The sequence below is a fragment of the Prinia subflava genome, chromosome 8 (assembly GCF_021018805.1).
Source record: "Prinia subflava isolate CZ2003 ecotype Zambia chromosome 8, Cam_Psub_1.2, whole genome shotgun sequence".
NCBI lineage: Eukaryota > Metazoa > Chordata > Aves > Passeriformes > Cisticolidae > Prinia > Prinia subflava.
Genome location: NC_086254.1, coordinates 18,556,508 through 18,578,129, shown reverse-complemented (window position 1 = coordinate 18,578,129; position 21,622 = coordinate 18,556,508). Strand labels below are relative to the sequence as shown.

Sequence of the window (21,622 nt, the reverse complement as noted above, 5' to 3'; positions counted from 1 at the left end):
TGCCCCAGTGGGTGTCCAAGATCTGTCCAGAGTATCCCAGTGATTCCCAGTGTATCCCAGTGTGTGTCCGGGGCCTGTCCAGTGTCCCATTCCAGTGGGTCCCAGTGTTTAGCAGCACCCCAGTGGGTTCACAGAGTCTGTCCAGTGTATTCCAGTGTGTATTCGGGGCTTCCCAGTACATCCCAGTACATCCCAGTGTATCCCAGTACATCCCAGTGTATCCCAGTACATCCCACCACCAAACGGGCAGCCCCGACGCCCTCCCTCTCGCTTCTCTATTGGTCAATGCTGCTGCCTATCTCGCTGCTCCCCCTTCCGACTGGCTGGTTTGAACGCATGTGCGGCCTCTGATTGGTCGGAGGGCGGGCAGAGCTCTAGCCGTGTGCCCGCCCCCGCACTGCGATTGGCGGAGCGCAGGGGGCCGCGAGCGGGGATTGGCTGCGCGTTTCGGCGGGACGAGCGGAGGTTTGAAGGGGACGTTGGCGCCGCCACAGCCGTCTCAGCCGCTCTCGCCGCCTCAGCCGCTCTCGCCGCCGCCGCCATCGCCATGGAGCTCTCGCAGTCCCCATCGCCCCTTCGGGTGCGTCCTGCGACCCCTGCCCCCGACCCTGCAGGGCTTCGTGATCCCCCGCCACACCGTCCCCTCGGGGTCTTGGGCTCCCCTCAGCCCCCGCCGGGCACCAGCGGGTTCTCCCCGGGCCCCCTCAGAGTCTCCCCAAGTCCTTCGCAGCCTCCTTCAGGGTCTCCCCGGGCCCCTCTCTCCACCCTTTCCCCAGCCCTCCCTCTCCTCAGATTCCCCGCTCCTCTGCTATTCCAGTTCTCTTCTCACCCCCCAACCCCGACCCTCTTCCACTCCTCGGCCTGGCCCGCTCGTGTTCCCTTTGTTCACCCCCTCACCGCCGCTGCCTCTCCCCCAACAGCCGGCGAACGAGAACATCCGTGTGAACAAGGCCGATGGACCCAAGAAGCTCACGGTGGAGCATATCTACCAGAAAAAGACGCAGCTGGAGCACATCCTGCTCCGGCCAGACACCTACATCGGCTCCGTGGAGCTCGTCACCCAGGTAGGAGCAGGGGTTGAACCCCCCGAGCACCTCGGGGGAGGCAGGGAGTCATTAGCAGCTGTTTACACAGAACAAAACATCTGCTTATCAATCACAAAACACCCGCTTTGCAAACGGGTGGCACAGAAGAGGGGCTGTACCTGGGCACTTACAATTTTTATTTTTTTTCCCCAGCAAATGTGGGTTTATGATGAAGGCATTGGCCTCAACTGCAGAGATGTGACCTTTGTGCCTGGCTTGTACAAAATCTTTGATGAGATTCTGGGTAAGCTGACAGATCCGTCGAGTCAGTGAGTGACAGGTTATTAACGGGGGTTGAATGGAAGAAACTGGAACTAAACATAAATTATCAAGAACTTATTAGCACTGCTTAATAGCAAGCCATTCACGGGAAACAAACAAAAAGAAAAATCGCAAAAATCCAATTACAAACTTGATTTCCTTCTGCCCAAAATTCTCCCTTTTATGCTAGTGGTTGCACTGGAGGAATTCAGAGGTCATTTCCACCCTTCATAATTCCATGATAACTTGTTGTACTCCTCTTTGTAATTTGCTAAATATTTTCATGCTGAGATGATTATTAGTAACACTGTAGTGAGTTTTTATGTTCGTTCTACTGGAACACTTCATAGTTTTCCCTTGGTTTAGAATGTAATAAAAACCCAATATTCTCTTTCCTTTCTAGTCAATGCTGCAGACAACAAGCAGAGGGACAAAAACATGTCGTGCATTAAAGTCACAATTGATGTGTAAGTTTGGTTTCGTTGTTGTTCCTTGCCTTCAGCTTTCTGCAGGGCTCTGCCGTGGGGCTGATCCGAGAGAGAGCCCAAATTTAATTCCCCAGTTGTGAAAGCCTGGCTCTCTGCTTAGTCCCCTGGTCTCTTACAGAGGGCTGGCTGGGGAAACGGCCTCTCTTTTGTTGCTGGTTTTTTCTCCCTTTCCATCCTGACTGAGCACAGGCAGAGGGTTTTGTGTGTGGGTCCATTTCAGACCCGACATGTGCAGATCTGGGCGTTTCTGTGTTGCCTGTCCCCCCTCTGCTGGCAGCTGCTGCACTTGCTGAGCACAGATCTGTTCCTGGTGAAATGGTGCCTTTCCCCAGAGCCTTTTTTTGTGACTTCTTTCACAGCTCAGCCGTTTGCAGCCTTAAAAGCAGGCTTTTCTTTCCCTCCCCAGAGAGAATAACACAATCAGTGTGTGGAACAATGGGAAAGGTATCCCAGTTGTTGAGCACAAAGTGGAGAAGGTCTATGTGCCTGCCCTGATCTTTGGACAGCTGCTGACATCCAGCAACTACGACGACAATGAGAAGAAAGTCACAGGTAGGGAAGGCTCAGATATCTCTGAGCAGCTCTAAGTGTGTGACCTAAACGAGAAAGGCTGGGAAGGGGGTCCTTGATGCACCGTGAAAACTGAAAGAGGGGAAATTTAGGTGAGATACACAGGAGAAATTCCTCTCTTACACAGGAGAAATTCCTCTCTTTGAGGGTGGTGAGGCCCTGGCACAGGTTGCCCAGAGAAGCTGTGGCTGCCTCATCCCTGGAAGTGTCCAAGGCCAGGTTGGACAGGGCTTGAGGCAACCAGGGCTAGTGGAAAGTGCCCTGCCTACAGCAGATAGTGGGATTGGATGGGCTTTAAGGTCCCTTCCAACCCAAACCATTCTGTGATTCTATGAAAATTATATTCTGAATCTATCAGAGAAGTCTCTGGGCTCTGTTTAATCGTAACAACAGTGCGAGCAGTGGAACAGGGAAAATTGTCTTTGAAAAATCTCTTAAACCCTAATTAAATCAAAGTTTGTAGCTGTGCACTGAGCTTGTAGAATATTGTTGCTTGTTGACCATTGTCTTTGAATTGGGCTGACATTGACAAACTCCAGTTAGTCTTGGATTCTTTTAGATGGTTTTGGACAAAGACAATAACACAAATCTGTGTTCCTTCTAATTTCAGGGGGGAGAAATGGTTATGGAGCCAAACTGTGCAACATATTCAGCACAAAATTTACTGTGGAAACTGGATGTCGTGAATACAAAAAGTTATTCAAGCAGGTAGGAGCACTTTTCTTTCCAGGGAGTTTATACCTGATGTTTTCAAATGAGCCCCTCAGTTTTTGTTTCAAAACTCTGGGCACACCTTGCAGTCAGTTCACTGTGATTAGAGTAAACTTGACCTGCAAAATAAATTCAAGGGAATAATGAAATTAGCAGACAGCATCAGAATCTCTTTTTTAACCAGAGTTGTTGTTTAATTTAAAGGTATCTAAAACACATCTTACTGCTTTTAAAAACTAAGGTAGTTATTTGTGTGGGTTTGACTTAAAACTGACCAAAGCTCCTTTCCTCAGACCTGGACAGACAATATGGGAAAGGCTGGAGAAATGAAGCTGAAATACTTTGATGGAGATGATTACACGTGTGTTACTTTCCAACCTGATCTGTCCAAATTCAAAATGACCATTCTGGATAAGGACATTGTAGCACTGATGTCTCGAAGAGCGTATGATATTGCTGGATCCACAAAGGATGTCAAAGTTTTCCTGAATGGACAGAGGCTTCCTGTAAGTGAGCATTGAAAAGAAACACAAATATCTGCTTTTTGTTTGTGCCATTTAAGCAGTGAGGCTATTCCTGTCATCACACAAAGCAAATGAACACGTGCAGGAGGGATTTCTGTACCCGCTTTGCAGGGAAATGTGAATTAAGTATTTATAAGAGCTGTTATCAACCAGTTGTCTGCTCTCATCTGTGTGCAGGTGAAAGGATTCCGCAGTTATGTGGACCTCTATCTCAAGGATAAGGTCGATGAAACTGGGAATGCACTTAAAGTTATCCATGAAGAAGTCAATTCCCGATGGGAAGTGTGCTTGACTTTGAGTGAAAAAGGCTTCCAGCAAGTCAGCTTTGTTAACAGCATTGCCACCACAAAGGTAACTCCTTACTGTGTTTAGTCAAGCTAGTGCCATACTCTTCAACATTGATATTCTTGGCTATTTGTTAGCATACATATGTTAGTGAAAAATAATGTTGCAAAGAATGTGCTTAAAGTTTTGAGTAGATATTTGTAGTTTTGTGGGTTTTAGTGGCCTCAGTCCCAGGTCCTTGTCCCGTTCTCCTCAGGGTGGCAGACACGTCGATTATGTGGCTGACCAGATCGTGACCAAACTCATTGATGTTGTCAAAAAGAAGAACAAAAATGGAGTTGGAGTGAAGCCTTTCCAGGTACAGTGTCAGAATTTTACAGGTGGGAAACACAACTTGAGCATTACTGCAAATTGTAACTTCAGCTTAATGCATAACTGCATTAATTAATAACACATTTCCATTGTACAGACACTGTATGTAAGATTGCTAATTACAGAAATCTCATATTGTCCAGTTGAGGCCAATTAACTTCCCTTTGCTTGAGCAATGTGTTTTGTAGTCACTATTAATCAGTGTAGATGCACTAAACCTCAGTATCTGTGAGATAACACCTGTTGAGGTGGAGAGATGCCAATTCCTTGACATCCCAAATCACTAACATTATTCATGAGTGTTCATTAGCTGTTCAAAATAAACAAAACATCTACAAAAATTCCAAACCCTGCAGTGCTGAGTGTTCCCTCACTGTGTGATGGACAAGTGAGCTGAGCCTGTACAGTGTGTGATCCTTGTTGTATTTAACTACAGGTGAAGAACCACATGTGGATTTTTGTGAATGCCTTAATTGAAAACCCAACCTTTGACTCTCAGACTAAGGAGAACATGACTCTGCAGGCAAAGAACTTCGGCTCTACCTGTAAACTGAGTGAAAAATTCATTAAGGGTGTAAGTCCTAATGTACACAGACAGCCAAGATGTCTGTAAAAAATACATAACAAAAGTTTCTGTCACTGTTGAGGCTTTTCCCACAACTTACGATTGGGTTTTGCATTGCAGGCAGTTGGCTGTGGCATTGTTGAAAGTATCCTAAATTGGGTAAAATTTAAAGCTCAGAACCAGCTGAATAAGAAGTGTTCAGCTGTGAAACATTCCAAGATTAAGGGTGTTCCTAAACTGGATGATGCCAACGATGCTGGTAAGTGTTTGGACAGCCTTTGTAACCAATTCATTCAAAAACAGTTAAAACTTGTTCATTAAACAAAAGATTTGTCTCCTAAGGAAAAGTGAAAAAAGAAAACCTGTCATTATAGTTTTACTCCCATTTTGCAGTCCCATTTACAATGATTATCCCCATTTACTGTGTGCAGTGCCAAAATAACTGCGTTAAAAGATTATTTCTACTTGTTCAGTCGTGAATGTGGCAGCCTTGGATTTAATTTCTTAAGTAGAAAACTGACTCGATTTTCTTCTTTTTTTAGGCAGCAAGAATTCTCTAGATTGTACACTGATCCTGACCGAGGGAGACTCAGCCAAAACTCTGGCTGTCTCTGGTCTGGGAGTGGTTGGTAGAGACAAATATGGAGTATTTCCTCTTCGTGGGAAAATCCTCAATGTCAGGGAAGCTTCTCACAAGCAGGTTGGTTGGAAAATGGTTACAGTTACGTGCTGCAAGGTGTGGTGTGATTTGTGCAATGAGTCAGTGCAGCTGCACCTGGAGCACTGGAACTCCAAGGAGCAGTGTCTTAAACACCTGAGTCTTCCCTCATCCTGAGCCTGCCTCACTGGTTAAGTAAGAATATTGATTAAGTCCTGTTCAGTCATTTCCCTGAGGGGATAATGTTCGTGTTGTGGATTGGAAAATGTTTGGAATTATCTAGAGTAATTTAACCTTTAGAAATCACAAGTTTCTAAACAGCAAAAAAACACCAGCAGGACAGAACTCAGCCAATGATTCACTCACAGATAACTTTATACTTTCCTGAGCTACATCTTGAATCTGAAATACAAGTTTTTATTCTGTGTGATCTCTTTCAGATTATGGAAAATGCCGAAATCAACAACATCATCAAGATTGTGGGTTTGCAATATAAAAAGAACTATGAAGATCAAGAATCTTTAAAAAGTCTTCGCTATGGAAAGATTATGATCATGACAGATCAGGTTAGGCTCATTAAAATTGAAAGCTGGGAGAGGATAACAATTAGCACTTAAATAAAGAGTTAGGAAAAAAATATTTCTCAAACTGCTCAATTCTCTGTGTTTTTTACATTTTTGTGGGTTATAATGTCTTTTCAGCCACAAAAAAGTAAAATGGTGAGTTACATCAAACAGCTAAACACTGTCTTTCCAGTCTGCTGATTCAAAGTCCTTGACCAGTCCTTGACACCTTTTTTCACCAAAAATCTACCTTTTCTGTTTCTCTTAATTTTCAGCAATTAACACATGACCACCTAATTAGAGGTGAAAGTTAATAGGGTCAGTTAGATGGAATTACAGTCATTTACTATTAGGCAAACAATTGTCATTTCCATTATTCCATGGTAAAATATGGTTTGTTTTTTCCTTTTATAATTCAGGATCAGGATGGATCACACATCAAAGGTTTGCTGATTAACTTCATCCATCACAATTGGCCATCTCTTCTAAAACACAATTTTTTGGAGGAATTCATTACTCCCATCATAAAGGTGAGGGCTGGGGAAGGATGAGGGGAATGACTGAGGATCCATTATCCAAAACTGCCTTTCATTTCACAGTTAAAATGTTTGCCCATTGTAGGCCTCTAAAAACAAAGAAGAAATTGCATTCTACAGCATTCCTGAGTTTGAAGAATGGAAATCCAGTACACAGAACTACAACTCATGGAAAATCAAGTACTACAAAGGTCTGTAAAAACTTGATATGGTGAAAGAGATCCAAGTCAGAGCTCTGATGATTTGATGCAGTCAATTCTGCTTTGCAGAAAGGATTTGGACTGGGTGTCCTCCAAGTCTCTTCCCTCCTGTGATATTCCAATTAGATTTCAGATTCCCACAGGAATTACAGACAAAATCCAAAACTTCTACATGCCACTGCTCACTTAATTGTAATTCTTAGGACTTTTGTGATACATCTTATTTTGAAGTAATTTAAGTTTCCAGGAAGTCACACTATATGTTCAAATGGTACATCACAAAAACTGGGCATAGCAAAATATTTCTTCGAATTGGAACTTAATTTAGGCAAAAAGTCATTAGGATTAACTCTCCTGTCCCTGCAGGTTTGGGTACCAGCACATCCAAGGAGGCCAAAGAATACTTTGCAGATATGGCAAGACACCGGATAGGCTTCAAATATTCTGGGCCTGAAGATGATGCTGCGATCACCCTGGTGACTAACACTTGATTTAATTGCTGACTTACTACCTTTGGTATTTCACCTTGTAGAGTGCTCTGTATTTTCTCTTAAAATGCTCTTCTAGGCCTTTGGGCTGGAGACAATCTCTGTGTTACCAAGGCTACAGCTTTAGTTGAACCAGGAGCAGCGAATCTGCCCCTCGACCTCAGGGCAAGAGTACCCTTTTAATGATGGGCTTTAAATATAGCTCAGAACAAACTAATCACTACAAACCAATTGACATTTTCAGACACAATAGTAAATATTCCTTGAACGTTTTTCTGAGTATTCTGCTGCAGTTTTTTCCAAGCCTGATCTCTGCTTTCTCCCCCAGTGCAATGCAGTGGATTAAAACAGTCCTCATTTCTGTGAACTTCACCTTCACTGGTCGTTGATTCTTAATTATTCAGAGTTGTTAGGCAATGACAAAAAAAATCAAATTTTTCCCCTCAAATCTGCTTTAGTCTTCTGTTATTATATTAAAAATCTGTAAATTTATACTGAACTACTCTGTCTTCTACAGAGTGGGGGAAATTATGCTCTTAATATGTTTAGCTACAGAAACCTTTTATTGCATTTCTTGGGCTCTTAAATCAGCCTGTTTAGCATGTTGTTCTCCTGGGTAAGCTCTTCCTTTTTCTCAAGTGATCCAATAGTGCACAACCACAGAACGTTCTGGAATTGAGTTACTTTTCATTTTGTAACATCCAGGCCTTTAGCAAGAAGAAGATAGAAGAGCGAAAGGAGTGGCTGACTAATTTCATGGAGGATAGAAGACAACGGAAGCTGCACGGTCTGCCAGAGGTAAAAGGTTTATGTTTATAAGGAAACTGGTTTCCAGCCTCTGCCTGGGGCTGTTCTCAGCTTCATCCCAGCATGCCAGAGCTGCACACAGCTCAGTCAGTGAGTCAGGTCCGGATTATGGGACGTTGAAAATGTATCAGGATTTTGCAGAGCAGCTCCTTCTCTCGTCTTATCAGTGTAGCCTCATTGTCAATTATCCAACTGTCAATTGCATTTTTAACTCTCATCTTTCAAGGTACTGTATCAATACGAAAATGATAATTCAAGCAGAGGCAAATGAAGTCTTTATTTCCCCCAAAATGGGGGAAATAATGCATCCTGGGTAGTATTTCCCTTTGCCATGCAAAGATTGCCAGCACTTGAGCTGTATTAGCTGGTCTTACAAGGAGTTCCCATTTCAGTGAAGCTAGCCAAGAAACTGATGAGGCCCTGTTAAAATTAAGGCAATTTTCTGTTTTTCTTAGGAATACCTGTATGGGAAAAACACTGATTACCTGACATACAATGACTTCATCAACAAGGAGTTAGTGCTGTTCTCAAACTCAGATAATGAGAGATCAATCCCATCACTGGTTGATGGTAAGTGATTTCTAAGTCATGGTTCTGCATGGTGTATCCCCAGAACTGAGGAAATGGGTGTTTGATGGCACATCAGAGCCAGGGAACCTGCTGAGGTTTCAGGGTCACTATCCTGAAGTCTGTTTTCTGCTAAGTTTTTTCCATCTTTGGATGAAATGTCTTGTCCATTTTGTAGTATGTTATTGCCAGTACCCCACTCAGCTGGTACAGAATCTTTAGGTGTATAAGTAGTTCTTGTATCTCTAGAGAGCAGAAGCCGAGTGCATCACATCACATGCTCTAACCACGAGGTCTTTTCTTTTTCCACACAGGTTTGAAGCCAGGTCAGAGGAAAGTTTTGTTCACCTGTTTCAAGCGGAACGATAAGCGGGAGGTGAAGGTTGCTCAGCTGGCTGGTTCTGTCGCTGAGATGTCCTCATACCATCACGGTGAGGTAAGAACCTGCCTGCGTGTGCAAAACACTTGAAAGGAAAGGCAAAAACCCCTTCTGTTGGTGTGAGTTGTGATGCCTCTAAAGCTGAATTAGATGTTTCAGTTGTACACCAAAGGGAAGTGGCTGTTTAGATGTTTCAGTTGTACACCAAAGGGAAGTGGCTGTTTAGCTGTTTGCACAATTCATTCCTCAGTATTCATTTAATCTGACATTGCTCACTCTGCCTGTCCTGTCTGGACTTCATGGGAGCATAGTTCATTCAAAAAGTGAACAAGAAAACCCTACCTAATTTGTGATGGACTTAGGCAGATGTTAATAACCTTTCAGCCTGGGTCAGGACAAGTTAAGCACTACCACAAGGCTCTCTGTGGAGACTGACAGAATCTTCCACTGGAGCTTTCAGAGCAGGTTGGCAGCAATAGGCAGAGACACAGGTCAGCTATAGAGATATGGCTCACTAGAACATTCCAGATGGTCTTGGGATGCATTTTCCTTGAGTTTCCTCCAGTATTTCATCAATTGAGTTTCTCCTCTGTATCAATGAAATTCTTGGTGTGAATGTTGCCTTACTTTGTCCATCCCCTAAACCATGTTCAGCTTTCCACCTCCTTTTTTGCAGGCTGCACTGATGATGACCATCATTAACTTGGCTCAGAACTTTGTGGGCAGCAACAACCTCAACTTGCTCCAGCCCATCGGGCAGTTTGGCACGAGGCTGCACGGAGGGAAAGACTCTGCCAGCCCTCGATACATCTTCACCATGCTCAGGTCAGCATTGTGGAGTTCTTAGTGTCTTAAAGGACTCAATATTACAGCAATTGGAATGAAAAACAGATTGGATTTTTCCCTTTAAAACTTCAGGCTTGCATGCTCAGAGTAGCAACAATTGAAGTGAGACTCAGGTGCTTAGATTCCGTTATGAAAACCTGGCTATCAGTGCAGAGAATATGGAAATGGAAGCAGAACCAAAGGGAGAAATCCAGATGGGATAATAAAAATTAGGGAGGTTTCTTTTTGCATGGCAATCATGTTCTGTAACGAGAATTTCGTGCTTAAATTCCCTTCTCCATTCCAGTCCCCTGGCACGCTTGGTGTTCCCACCGATGGATGACAACATCCTGAGGTTCCTCTACGATGACAACCAGCGTGTGGAGCCAGAGTGGTACATGCCCATCATCCCAATGGTGCTGGTCAACGGGGCCGAGGGGATTGGCACTGGCTGGGCCTGCAAGATCCCCAACTACGATATCAGGGAAGTTGTGAACAATATCCGTCGGCTGATGGATGGAGAAGAGCCACTGCCAATGGTAAATGATATAATTAACAAATAAATGTCTCGCTTGTTAGTTTATTGAGCTCATACTGAGCATTTTTATGGGCGTGCTTAAAAAAAGAGATATCCACACAAAGATGAATCCATTTTTTTTCTCCTCAGCTTCCCAGTTACAAGAATTTCAAAGGCACCATAGATGAGCTGGGGCACAATCAGTATGTGATAAGTGGTGAAGTGTCCATCCTTGATTCTACAACCATCGAGATCACTGAGCTGCCTGTCAGAACATGGACACAGGTAATAAACAGGGAATCTGCTCTAGGAATGTACAGTTTGCCTTTTAAAACAAAAAACAAGTCGTGGGGTTTGGGCCTGACTTTGTTTCTTTGCTCAGACATACAAAGAGCAGGTTCTGGAGCCGATGCTGAATGGGACTGAGAAGACCCCCCCTCTAATCACAGACTACAAAGAATATCACACTGACACCACAGTGAGGTTCGTGGTGAAGATGACTGAAGATAAACTAGCAGAAGCTGAAGCTGTGGGGCTGCATAAGGTCTTCAAACTCCAAACAAGTTTAACATGCAACTCCATGGTACGTGACAGATTTTGCTGAAGGAATTTCTTGGTTTAATTCAGGCTCTGTGGACAGCTGCAGTCATTGCGTGAAACAAAAATCCTCTTTGGCAGTAACCTATTCACTTCGATTTTTCTGCTGTTACTGGTTTTAAATCAGCTTTCAAAGGTCAAGATCCTGGTTTAGGAGTGGGCCCAGAGTGGATGGTTTGCCTGAAGGAGGCAAAATGATCTGAAATCACAGTTTGTAGAGCTCTTTGAGCCAGCAGCAGGGGCACTGAACGTCTGGTTCCTGACAATGTGTGAAGCTTTGATGTGAGATGTTTGTCCTGCACAGAGCTCTAAGATTCAAGTAACCTTAACTCTACTGTGCCTATTCAAGAACACTGAAATTCTGAAATTGTCTCTGCTGCTGTGCTCACAAACTGAAGTAGTTTCTAGAACAATGCTGAGATTTGATAATTTGTTGGTTAATAATTCAGTGGTACCATCACACCTCTGTTACAGGTAACTTTCAGTGCGTTTGGAATCCGTTTTACCATCATAACACTCGTGTTCTTTCATTTCCCTCCAGGTTCTTTTTGACCACGTGGGCTTTCTCAAGAAATACGACTCTCCCCAGGATATTCTTAAGGAGTTCTTTGAACTCCGGCTCCGATATTACAATCTGAGGAAGGAATGGCTCATTGGGATGCTGGGTGCTGAGTCTGCAAAGCTGAGCAACCAGGCTCGCTTCATCCTGGAGAAAATAGATGGCAAAATTGTCATTGGTATGCTGTTCTTGGGGACTGGGATTGGAACTGGGAGAACTGGGGGATCTCCTGAGCTCTGTCAGCACCCCCTCAGCCCCAGGCTGGCTTTTGCAAACCACACCAGGGCTTATCTCTGTTCCGGTGACATCTAAGAGGAAAACACTTCACAGAGTATCCTTGGTCTGTGTGTTATACACATAATAATGACAATGGGATACTTATGCAGCTTTCCTGCTCTGAGTTTGAGAATTTTTGAGAGAAATTTTGAATAGTTTAGCAATAATTCCTATTTATTTCTGACTTGGTAGGAGTAAGACTTAATTATTTGTGGGTTTAGAAAGGGCAGTGTTTGCTGCTAAATGCATTCTTAAGAATCTCTATCTTTGCAAAAACACTCCAAATCACGTTCTCAGTGGACTGGGGCTTCAAACTTAGATACTACTCAAGCAGCAGCATCTGAGAATCATGAGCTAGAAAAAGAAGCAGATCTTTGTTCCCAACATACACATTTTTCAATCAACTTTTCCCCCTCAGTGTGAAAGGCGGGCTGTGTTTGCTGCCTTCACGGAGGATGCGGCCAGACAACGTGTCATAAGATGCTTTGTGGTTTGTGTCTGAAGGCAGCCCAGTAATCCCAGCAGCCCGAGTCTGTCTGCCTGAACTCAGGAAGAGAAATAATACCCCTGAAATGCATTTTCTTGGCTTTTTGTAATAAGTAGTTCCAAGGCTGCCAGAGCTGGTTTCATTTGTATTTGTGTCTCATGGTTGATGGCTTCTGATACCTTAAAAAGGAGCAAATTCCAGCTGAAGCATTTCCAGTGGTTGAACACTTAGAGCATAAATTTCCCGAGTGATGTCTAATGAGGTGCAAGCTATACCAAGCTATCAAGAGTTTCTTTCTCCACCTGCCTGTCATGATAAAACCTGTTTCATACCATCATACCTTTTTTTTTCCCCAAGTTCAAAAACTACTTAAAACAGAGGAAATGCTTGCATGGAAACAAAGAAAAATATTAACATTGGCTGGTACAGGAGCAATGCTTCCATGACAAATCACCTGCTAAATAGGGGTTTTTCAGGTGTTGTTGAGGCTTTTCCACATGTCCCGGCTGTGATGTGGAAAGGCTGGTTTGGAGCTCTGTAAGGATGCACAGGATCCAGACTGTAACTCTCATCTGTCGCTCCTAACAGCGACCGGTGGTGGGCACTGAGTGACAATCCTGAAATGTCTGTTTGCAGAAAACAAACCCAAGAAAGAGCTGATACAAGTTCTTATCCAGAGAGGGTACGAGTCTGATCCGGTGAAGGCTTGGAAGGAGGCTCAAAACAAGGTAATGCCTCAGTCATCCTCTGAATATGCCCAAACTGGCCCCAAGCTCTGAGGCTTCATAATCCTTAGAGAGGCCCAAGTTGCTTTTCAATTAGCAGGATTCAAGAGCTTCCGTGTTTGATCAGTAGCCCTACCCGTGTGTGTCAAGGTTCCTGTTGACTGTTTGTTTCAAATCCATATTTAGGATGAAGAGGAGGAGGAGGAGGAAGAGAGTGACAAAGAATCAGCTGCAGCTTCTGGCCCAGACTTCAACTACCTGCTGAACATGCCCCTGTGGTATCTGACCAAGGAGAAGAAAGATGAGCTCTGCAAGCAGAGGGATAACAAAGTATGTGCCTTCCTCTCCTTATAGAAGCATTATATTTATAGTATATTATGTGTTATACAGTTTATTTTTGGCTGGTGGATCGAGATGTGTGACTAATGATTACGATTTGTGATTCCCTTTAGGAAAAGGAGCTGGAAAACCTCAAGCGCAAGAGTCCCTCTGACCTGTGGAAGGAAGACCTTGCTGCCTTCATCGAAGAACTTGATGTATGTCAATGCTCAGATGCAGACAATAAACTCCCTTGTCTTATCCACCAGCCCTTTATTGACCTTTGTATTTTTTTTCGTGTTATTTTATGCTCTGCAGGTAGTGGAGGCCAAACAAGCACAGGATGAGAGTGCAGGGGTTGTTGGCAAACCTTTGAAGGTGAAAGGAGGGAAAGCAAAGGTGAAGAAAACCCAGCTGGCAGAAGTAATGCCATCCCCTCATGGCATCAGGGTTGTTCCTCGGATCACTGCTGAGATGAGGGCAGAGGCAGAGAAGAAAACTAAAAAGAAAGTAAAGGTAAAAAGGAACATTCCAAATGTTCGATCTTCCTTTACATCCTCTTCAATACAGTCCTAAAAAAATGTGAGTCCTTGTTAGCTGGACTTGTCCTGTTGAAGCAGTGGTTCAGGGAGAGGGACAGGACCTCAGGATTTGGGAAACACTGGGAATAGGGGTGTCTGAAGGAGAACAGACTCACATATCAGGACATGGCATAGAGGGAAATTTTTGGCACATTTCAGTACCAGGGATGGGTAGCTCAGAAAAGGGGGCGGAAGCAAGTAAGGTTATTCCAGGTGTCTTGGGAATTTGATAAACCCTCTAGCAGGCAGGAAGCACAGCTAGTACATTCCCTTCTCCAGAACAGCCTTTGCATTCCCAGCAATGCTTTCAGCCACTTAATGCCATCATTGTTCTCCGTATCAAGGAGATAAAAAAGATTGAACTCTTTTTATAGGACTAGTTGAAATTGTGCCATTCAGCCATTTCCAGCAGAGAGATAACCCATCCCCTCACCTGTTTAGCCCTGGAAGCCACAAAGGTCACTCTTTTCCTCCACATGATTCCACCCAACAGTTTTTCCAAATAACTCTCACTTTTGTTTTTTATCCCACCCTGTCCAGTCCCGTGTCCCCATCCCCTCCAGAGCCAGCACAAAGCAACAGGACCAGAGTGCTCAGGAGTGGGGCCAGAGTTCCTGTTTTTGTTCATGTTGGATTTTGCTTTTTAAGTCACCTGATTTGGGGGGCAGATCCTGTCCAGGTTACAGATCCTGTCTGTAGTCAATTCTACACACAGTTTATTTCACAGACTCGGGTTTCTTGTACCACTAACTTTTATGGCTAAAATAAGCTGCTCCCTCCTCCATTACCCCATGTGCCTCCTCTGTGTGAGCTGACTCACTGTTTGGTATCTGCTTGCATCTGCAGAGTGAAAAAACTGAATTTGATGAGAATCAGGATGAAAACACATCCGGAGAGAAGGAGCCTGCAGGCCTGAAGCAGAGATTAGGGCAGAAGCTGAAGACTGAGCAAGGTAAATGCTTTGATGTTATTCCCTGCAAGGAAAAGAGGGAAAGGGTTGTCAGTTTGGTTATCTGACCTCTTCCTGAAGGTAGTGAGGAACACCTAGGATCAGTAGTTTAAAAAATAGGTGAGAAAGTGATCCTGGGTAACAGTCAAGCAGGATAGATTCCTATTTCCCTTTGTTTAAGCCAGAATGATCTGAATTCAGTGTATTTCTAAGCTGAGCTTGAACTGCTGAGTTGAACTACACATGGAAGTTTGCTGGTTCATCCTGCCTCTCAATATTTTTCAGGAGCTAAGAGACAGGCCACTCTGCCCTTCAAGCCATTAAAGAAAACCAAGAAACGAAACCCCTGGTCTGACTCAGGGTCTGATTCAGAGTCTGATTTTGAAGCTCCTCCTCCTCAAAGAGAGCGAGTGGTTCGCCAGGCAGCAGGTGAGTGAGGACATGGATGCAGGAGAGGGATGGTCCTCTTTGTGGAGGAGAGAATGGAACAGACTATTTAGGGACCTCCCAGAGCCTCAGATCACATTTAGAAATCATCTTTAAAAAGCTTCTTTGTTTTACTGTCTGAAACTATTAAATATTTCTACCATTTGTGCACATTTTCAAGGAAAAGCAGAAATGGGCAACTAGAGAAATATGGCTATTAGGTTTAATTACACAACTGTCTTGGCAAATTAAATGTGTTGTGGGTGAGGTTGGAAGATTCCAAATGACAGAACACACTTGTCGTTTGGAGTCTTCTCCCTGGCAGTCTCAGCATCTGCTTGTTTTTATTCAGATCTTTATTTTTTAATAGCTGTAGCTAAAATATTGAAAAAGAGACAGAGCTGCATATTGCCAAATGTGTAAAATAACACATCTGTGTCCTTCCATCAGCCAAAGTCAAGCCCATGGTCATTTCGGACTCGAATCACTCCAGCTCAGATGAGGAATCTGAATTCCAGGGTGACAGTGAAGGCAACTCTGAATCGGACACAAACTCGAAGAAAAAGGCTCCTCCCAAGCCCAAACCTGCTCCCAAGTGAGTATTTTTCCATAATCACTGGAAATTAGTAGTGCTTAATGCTACACAGAAATTAAAAGGGTTTTTTTTTTTTCTAATGCCCTTCTTTAGTGTATCATAAACTGAATTAAAAACTTGGGGTTTTATTTTCCAGGGAAACCACTGAAAAAGCAGCAAAAGCTCCCAAGCAAAAGGCAGTGCCCAGTGCTGCCCCTGGTGAGTGTGAGACCCCCTAAACCACTGGATTGCTCTGTAATCCCTCAGCAGTGCACAGGGGAGGGCAGAGGGGATCACTTGGCTGTTTCAGGCTGACTTTCTGCTTTCTTTATCCCGTTCCAGTCCAAGATGTCCCTGAGGACAAGGTGAGCCAGGCTCCCGCAGCTCCGTCCCTCCCAGTGCCAAGCACCAAGGCCACGTCCAAAAAACCTCCTGCAGCCAAGAAGGCCGGAGCCACCAAGGGTAAGGGCAACAGCAGTTCTAGAGAACAATTATAATTCCTGTGGGAAACAGTCCGAGTGATTTCCAAGGCCTGGGCAACCGGAGTTTGCATTTCAGCAAAGATCTGAGGTTTGTGGCAGAGGTTCTCTGGTTGTCATGCTTGAGGTCTGTTTCCAAACATATCATGTTCTAGTTCATGTTGGACATGCTTGGAGGGAGGGAATTTTAGTTTGGGAACAGGAAAAGTGAATGCTTCCTACAGTGCTATGTAATACTTGGCAGGGATAATCCGAGTGGAATTTGTGTCTTGCAGTCAATGTCCTACTTCGTGTCTTTTTGGGAAGAAAGCTGCCTTGCAGCAGGCAAGCTTTTGGGGCTAGTTTGATCTGTTCAGTGCTGGATCCATCTCATCCATCTCCAGCATTTGACTTGGGGTTTTTTAAACTCAACTGCCAGACTTTGACACTGTTCTGTATATTCCAAATGGAATCAACTCAGTGTTGACACCGGCAGGAAAATAGTGTTACTTCCACTCCTAAATTAAAAAAGCATGTTATCACTCAGAAATGGCCTGAAAGGAGCTGAGCTGGAAGTTGTGCTTCAAGATGCTCTTTTCAAAAGTGAAAATATAGGTAAGAAGGAATGAGTGAGTGTTTGGGAAATTCCTTCTTCCCTGTGCAGGAGACTGAAGGTCTGAGATGGGTTACAGAGCCTTGAGAGATCAGGACTGTTCAATCTGAAATAGTCTGTAAATTGCTTTGGGGACACTTTAATTTGATCCTCTAAATGTAGCGGAACTGAGCAGATAAACAACCTCATTCCTCACCATCTGTGGGAGAGGGATCTTTCTAGAAAACCCAGCATGGAACGGAGACGACCTGCGCGCTGACCCCGCGGCAGCGCTGAGCCTGTTTCTGTTGGAAGTAATTCCCAAACTGGGAACCAGAGAGGGAGGTTTAACAGGGGTTTAAATAATTCCCAAACTGGGAACCAGAGAGGGAGGTTTAACAGGGGTTTAACGCCGTGTTGTATTCCAGACAACCAGCCCTCCATCATGGATATCCTGGCCAAGAAAAAGGCTGCGCCCAAAGCCAAGCCAGCGGCGAAGGAGGGAGCCCTGCACGCCGGGGGTGACAACGCCAAGGGGAGGAAGGTTCTGAAGAGGCAGCCAACCGCTTTGGATTCGGATTCCGATTCGGATTTTGGCTCCAAGGCTGCCAAATCTGTTGCATCAAAGGTTTGTGCAACACCGTCAGCGCCGAGGGAACCGCGGAGCGTGGGGTGGGTTCCTCTGGCAGGAAAAATGATGGAGGTCGAACCTCTACCTGTGTGTGGGGAAGAGAAGGGCAAAGAAACATGGAATATTCTGAGCTGGAAGGGACCCACAGGGATCATAGAGTCCAGCCAGGACACCCCAGCAATCCCACACTGTGCCTGAGAGCTCTGTGCCCTCATGCTCCTGGAGCTGTGTCAGCCTTGGGGCTGTGACCATTCCTCTGGGATAAGGACCTTTCCCTCATAAGGGTCAGGCCTTGGTCTGCTCCCACCACTTCTCAAAACCCCACCATCCCCATGGCACAGCAGGCATGTGGTGCTCGTTGTGTTCCCATGTTCAGATCCATGATTCCTTTCCTGCTTTCCCTCCAGAAATCCAAGCTACAGGACAACACCTTCACCATTGACTCCGGCGATGAAAGCCCCGTAGCTGAGCCCCGTGCCAGGCCTGGCCGCGCCAAAAAACCTGTCCAGTACCTGGAGTCCTCTGAGGATGATCTATTTTAAGTATTTAGGAAAATTTTAAACTCCAGACCCACAAGAAGCCTTCAGCAGCGCTCCAGAGCTCCCACCAAAGATCACCTCAGCCCAGGAAATCTACACCGAACATGAGCCGCTCCAAAAGAGTTCGTTACAGGTGAACACAGCTCATTTTTTCTTAAAAATTATTATTCTTTTAAATAAGTTAGATTTGTTTAAACAGGAACTTCCCATTTTTGGTGAACACCAGAGCCACGTGCCCAGCAAGTGCTGCCACACTTCCCTCTTCCCCATTATTTGACACTTTGTGGTCATTTTAGTGTTAAAGTTGACTTTAGAATATGCCAAATCCTTTAAAATTTATACATCCCTCTTGAAATATCTTACAGTACTAAAATACAAGAATTTTTAATTCCACCACCCAACACAGGTGAGCTGGAGTTGTTTTTCCAGCACTATTCCTTCACCATGTAAATATTTCTATGTTTGTTCTTGTTGTCCTGAGTTTGTTTGTTTAAATATTTGTCCAATAAAAGTATTTTTACTTAATTTCCTCACTGAATTTGCATGTTTTTAGGGAAATGACAACTGCAGAGCTTGTGCTAAGCCCTCCCTCTGTCAGAGCAGAGGGCTTGGCACAGCACTGGAGGGTGCTGGGCTGGTTGGCCACTTCCCCACTGGCTGTGGCCACTGTGGCTCCACAGCTGAATTCTTGTGAACACCCCTGTGGTCCCCAGCACGGGGGGAGCTGCTGGCCCAGAGCAGCCGTGGCTGCCCCATCCCTGGAAGTGTCCAAGGCCGGGCTGGAGCAGCCTGGGATAGCAGAAGGTATCCCTGCCTGTGGAAGGGGATGGGACTGGATCAGCTCTGAGCTCCCCTCCCATCCAAACCATTCCATAATTCCAGGGCCCCCCGCGCTATCGGTGCTTTGCTGGAACCCAGTCAAGTGTGGAAAGCACTGTCAGATTTTCCACTGGCTCTGGAGAGCGTCTCTGGCGCGTCCCCTCCAAGGGCCGGGCTATTTACGGCTCAGCCAGAGCCACGGGTGGGCTGTGGGGCTGCTCTCACAACTCTGGCATCACCCTAAGGTGGGGGTAGAGCTCTGGTGGACCACGGAGTCTGTACCGGGAGTTTCCCATCCCAAAACCCTGGATGGGGTGCTGGGAGTGTTGCTGGATGGGAACTGGGCTCTGGGGCACCAGGCACTGCCCCACCCTGGGCATTGCACGTCCCCAGAGGGCGAGGGGGGTCTGAGGATGATCTGGACTGTCCTGAGATCTGCTCCCGTTACTGGAAAGGAGACTTGGGCAGCCACCAGATGCTGTCAGCACTGGGCAGGGGCTGGCAGGAGCCCTGGCCGTGCCACACAGGATTGTGTAGGGATTACTCTACATGTGCCAGAGCTGGAGACAACCTGGGAAGATCCACAGGACCCCCAACAGCCCTGGCACAGCGTCCTGGGGCAGAGTGGGCTGGTGCCAGCCGTGAGCATCCCCCAGGCACTGCAGGGCTGGAGTGGTGGCAGTTTTTAGGAAAATTTTAAACTTTTTTAAAAACCCCAGGGCTCTGATGGGTCAGGGGGGAGATGCCAGCCAGGGGGGGCCTTTTGGGGGCTGAGTGATGTGGCCTGTGGATCCTGGGGCCCTGTGGGTTTGGGAAGGACAAAGTTTGGGGACATTTCTGTACTGGGAAGGCCACCACCCCTGTCCCAACCTGTGCCCTGGGCAGCTGCTGGCCCTGGGCAGGGCTGCTTTTGTCCTCAAACCCCACCGGCAGTGCAGAGCCCTCCCCTCCCTCCTCGCACCCCAGCCGGTGCTCTGTCCCTTTAAAAGGACTCCAGGCGTGGCTGTGGGACCATTATCCCATCCCAGCTGGACAAAGAGACTGGACAGTCCCGGACAGCCCTGGCCAGCCGGAGCCAGCAGCGCTGGCACCCCGTGCACCGCAGCCTCCGCAGGTACGGGGCTGTTGTGGGGGGCACAGCTCAGGCAGGCCGAGCAGGGGAGGGCACAAGGGATGAGGAGTCTGCTGGTCCTGCCCTGTTGGTGCCCTTACACCCACCCCTGGCAGAGCGAGTCCCGGGCACAGCGGGTGCTTTGGGGACACTCCTGACCAGGCTGAGCTAGGCTGGCAGTGCCTGGGCACCCTCCCAGGGTGAGCGGGGACGCCGTGATGGGTTTTGGAATGGCGGGAGGATGGAGACCTGGAGGGGCCGTGCTGCCACCGGGGTCGGACCTGGCGGGCACTGCGTCCCCCCAGCACTGACCCCGCTCCCGCAGCGCGGCCATGGGCGAGTGGGGCTTCCTGAGCTCGCTGCTGGACGCCGTGCAGGAGCACTCGCCCATGGTGGGCCGCTTCTGGCTGGTGGTGATGCTCCTCTTCCGCATCCTGGTCCTGGCCACCGTGGGCAGCGACGTCTTCGAGGACGAGCAGGAGGAGTTCGTGTGTAACACGCAGCAGCCGGGCTGCAAGCCCGTGTGCTACGATGCCGCCTTCCCCATCTCCCACTACCGCTTCCTCGTCTTCCACGTCGTCGTGCTCTCAGCACCCGCCGCCCTCTTCGTCATCTTCGCCGTGCACCAGGCGGCCAAGCCGGGGCGCGGGGGGGCTCCCGGCCAGCGCGCCCGCCGCCTGCAGCCCTTCTACGTGGGCAGCGTGGTGGCCCGGATCGCGGCCGAGCTGGGCTTCCTGCTGGGCCAGGCGCTGCTCTACGGCTTCAGGGTGCAGCCGCTCTTCGTGTGCCGCCGCCGGCCCTGCCCGCACCGCGTTGACTGCTTCGTGTCCCGGCCCACCGAGAAGACCGTCTTCATCCACTTCTACTTCGTGGTAGGGCTGGTCTCGGCGCTGCTCAGCCTGGCCGAGCTCGCCCACCTCCTGCGCAAGGGACCCCCGGCGCGGCCCGGCTGCTGCCGGCGGCCGCAGGAGCGGGGCGCGGCCCCGGGGGGTGCTGCGGACGGGCCCGGTGCTCCCCACCCGCGGGGAGACCTCACCGTGTGATCCCCGCCTGCCCCCGCCGCGACGAGGTGCGGATCTCCCTGCCCCAGAGGGGTCTCGGCCCTCGCCGTGCCAGGGAAGCCGGGCCGGGCTGTGCCCCGGTGCCCCCGGTTCCTGTTGTGGGCGGCGGATGAGCCTCACCCGGCAGCTGCTGGGGAAAAAATACGGACAGAAAGAAAATAAACAGGTCCCATCCCTGCACGGTGGCAGGAACACCCCTGACCTCCCCCCAGCCCAGCACGGGGGAGCCAGGGCTGCCCCAAACGCTGTGCTGGGAGTGTCACAAATGCATCAGGGCTGGCCCCTGGCATAGAGGGGCACCACTGTGGCCTCAGGAATGCGAAGGTCAGAACTTTAGGGTGCTGGGGGGACCCCAAAGGATTCTGTCTCACCCTTCACAAGAGTGGGGGGGGTAGTCCTGGGCTGCCCTCCTGCAAAGAACACCCCCCCCCCCCAAACCAGGACTTGGGGTGCCACAGCCTGACCATCCCCTCCCCACCCCTGCACCCCCCCCTCCCCTGGTACCCCCACAAGAATAA

The 21,622-nt window shown here is 47.3% G+C and overlaps 2 protein-coding genes across 2 annotated transcripts; both read left to right on the top strand.

The window, feature by feature from the left end:
* The first annotated feature begins 441 nt into the window (after window positions 1-441).
* On the top strand, window positions 442-18,607 carry TOP2A (DNA topoisomerase II alpha). Its single transcript, XM_063404976.1, has 35 exons — window positions 442-580; window positions 921-1,064; window positions 1,239-1,329; window positions 1,750-1,813; window positions 2,241-2,386; window positions 3,015-3,112; window positions 3,409-3,621; window positions 3,817-3,990; window positions 4,181-4,282; window positions 4,733-4,870; window positions 4,982-5,120; window positions 5,404-5,561; window positions 5,960-6,085; window positions 6,502-6,612; window positions 6,704-6,809; window positions 7,185-7,294; window positions 8,012-8,104; window positions 8,569-8,683; window positions 8,995-9,116; window positions 9,736-9,884; window positions 10,192-10,423; window positions 10,552-10,686; window positions 10,784-10,984; window positions 11,540-11,735; window positions 12,957-13,048; window positions 13,232-13,375; window positions 13,498-13,581; window positions 13,682-13,879; window positions 14,791-14,896; window positions 15,179-15,322; window positions 15,770-15,914; window positions 16,051-16,112; window positions 16,236-16,355; window positions 17,372-17,571; window positions 17,982-18,607. The coding sequence occupies exons 1-35, from the start codon at window positions 548-550 to the stop codon at window positions 18,114-18,116; spliced, it is 4,626 nt and encodes a 1,541-aa protein (XP_063261046.1). The 5' UTR covers window positions 442-547; the 3' UTR covers window positions 18,117-18,607.
* Window positions 18,608-19,969: 1,362 nt separating this feature from the next.
* Window positions 19,970-21,588, top strand: GJD3 (gap junction protein delta 3). Its single transcript, XM_063404975.1, has 2 exons — window positions 19,970-20,046; window positions 20,369-21,588. The coding sequence occupies exon 2, from the start codon at window positions 20,376-20,378 to the stop codon at window positions 21,084-21,086; it is 711 nt and encodes a 236-aa protein (XP_063261045.1). The 5' UTR covers window positions 19,970-20,046; window positions 20,369-20,375; the 3' UTR covers window positions 21,087-21,588.
* Window positions 21,589-21,622: the final 34 nt, after the last annotated feature.

Excerpts from the sequence above, each read along its gene's own strand:
- TOP2A (XM_063404976.1), top strand. The coding sequence starts at position 548 with ATGGAGCTCTCGCAGTCCCCATCGCCCCTTCGG. Across the intron at positions 11,736-12,956 it reads AGATGGCAAAATTGTCATTG|AAAACAAACCCAAGAAAGAG; the intron begins GTATGCTGTTCT and ends GTCTGTTTGCAG. Across the intron at positions 13,582-13,681 it reads CCTTCATCGAAGAACTTGAT|GTAGTGGAGGCCAAACAAGC; the intron begins GTATGTCAATGC and ends TATGCTCTGCAG.
- GJD3 (XM_063404975.1), top strand. The coding sequence starts at position 20,376 with ATGGGCGAGTGGGGCTTCCTGAGCTCGCTGCTGGACGCCGTGCAGGAG.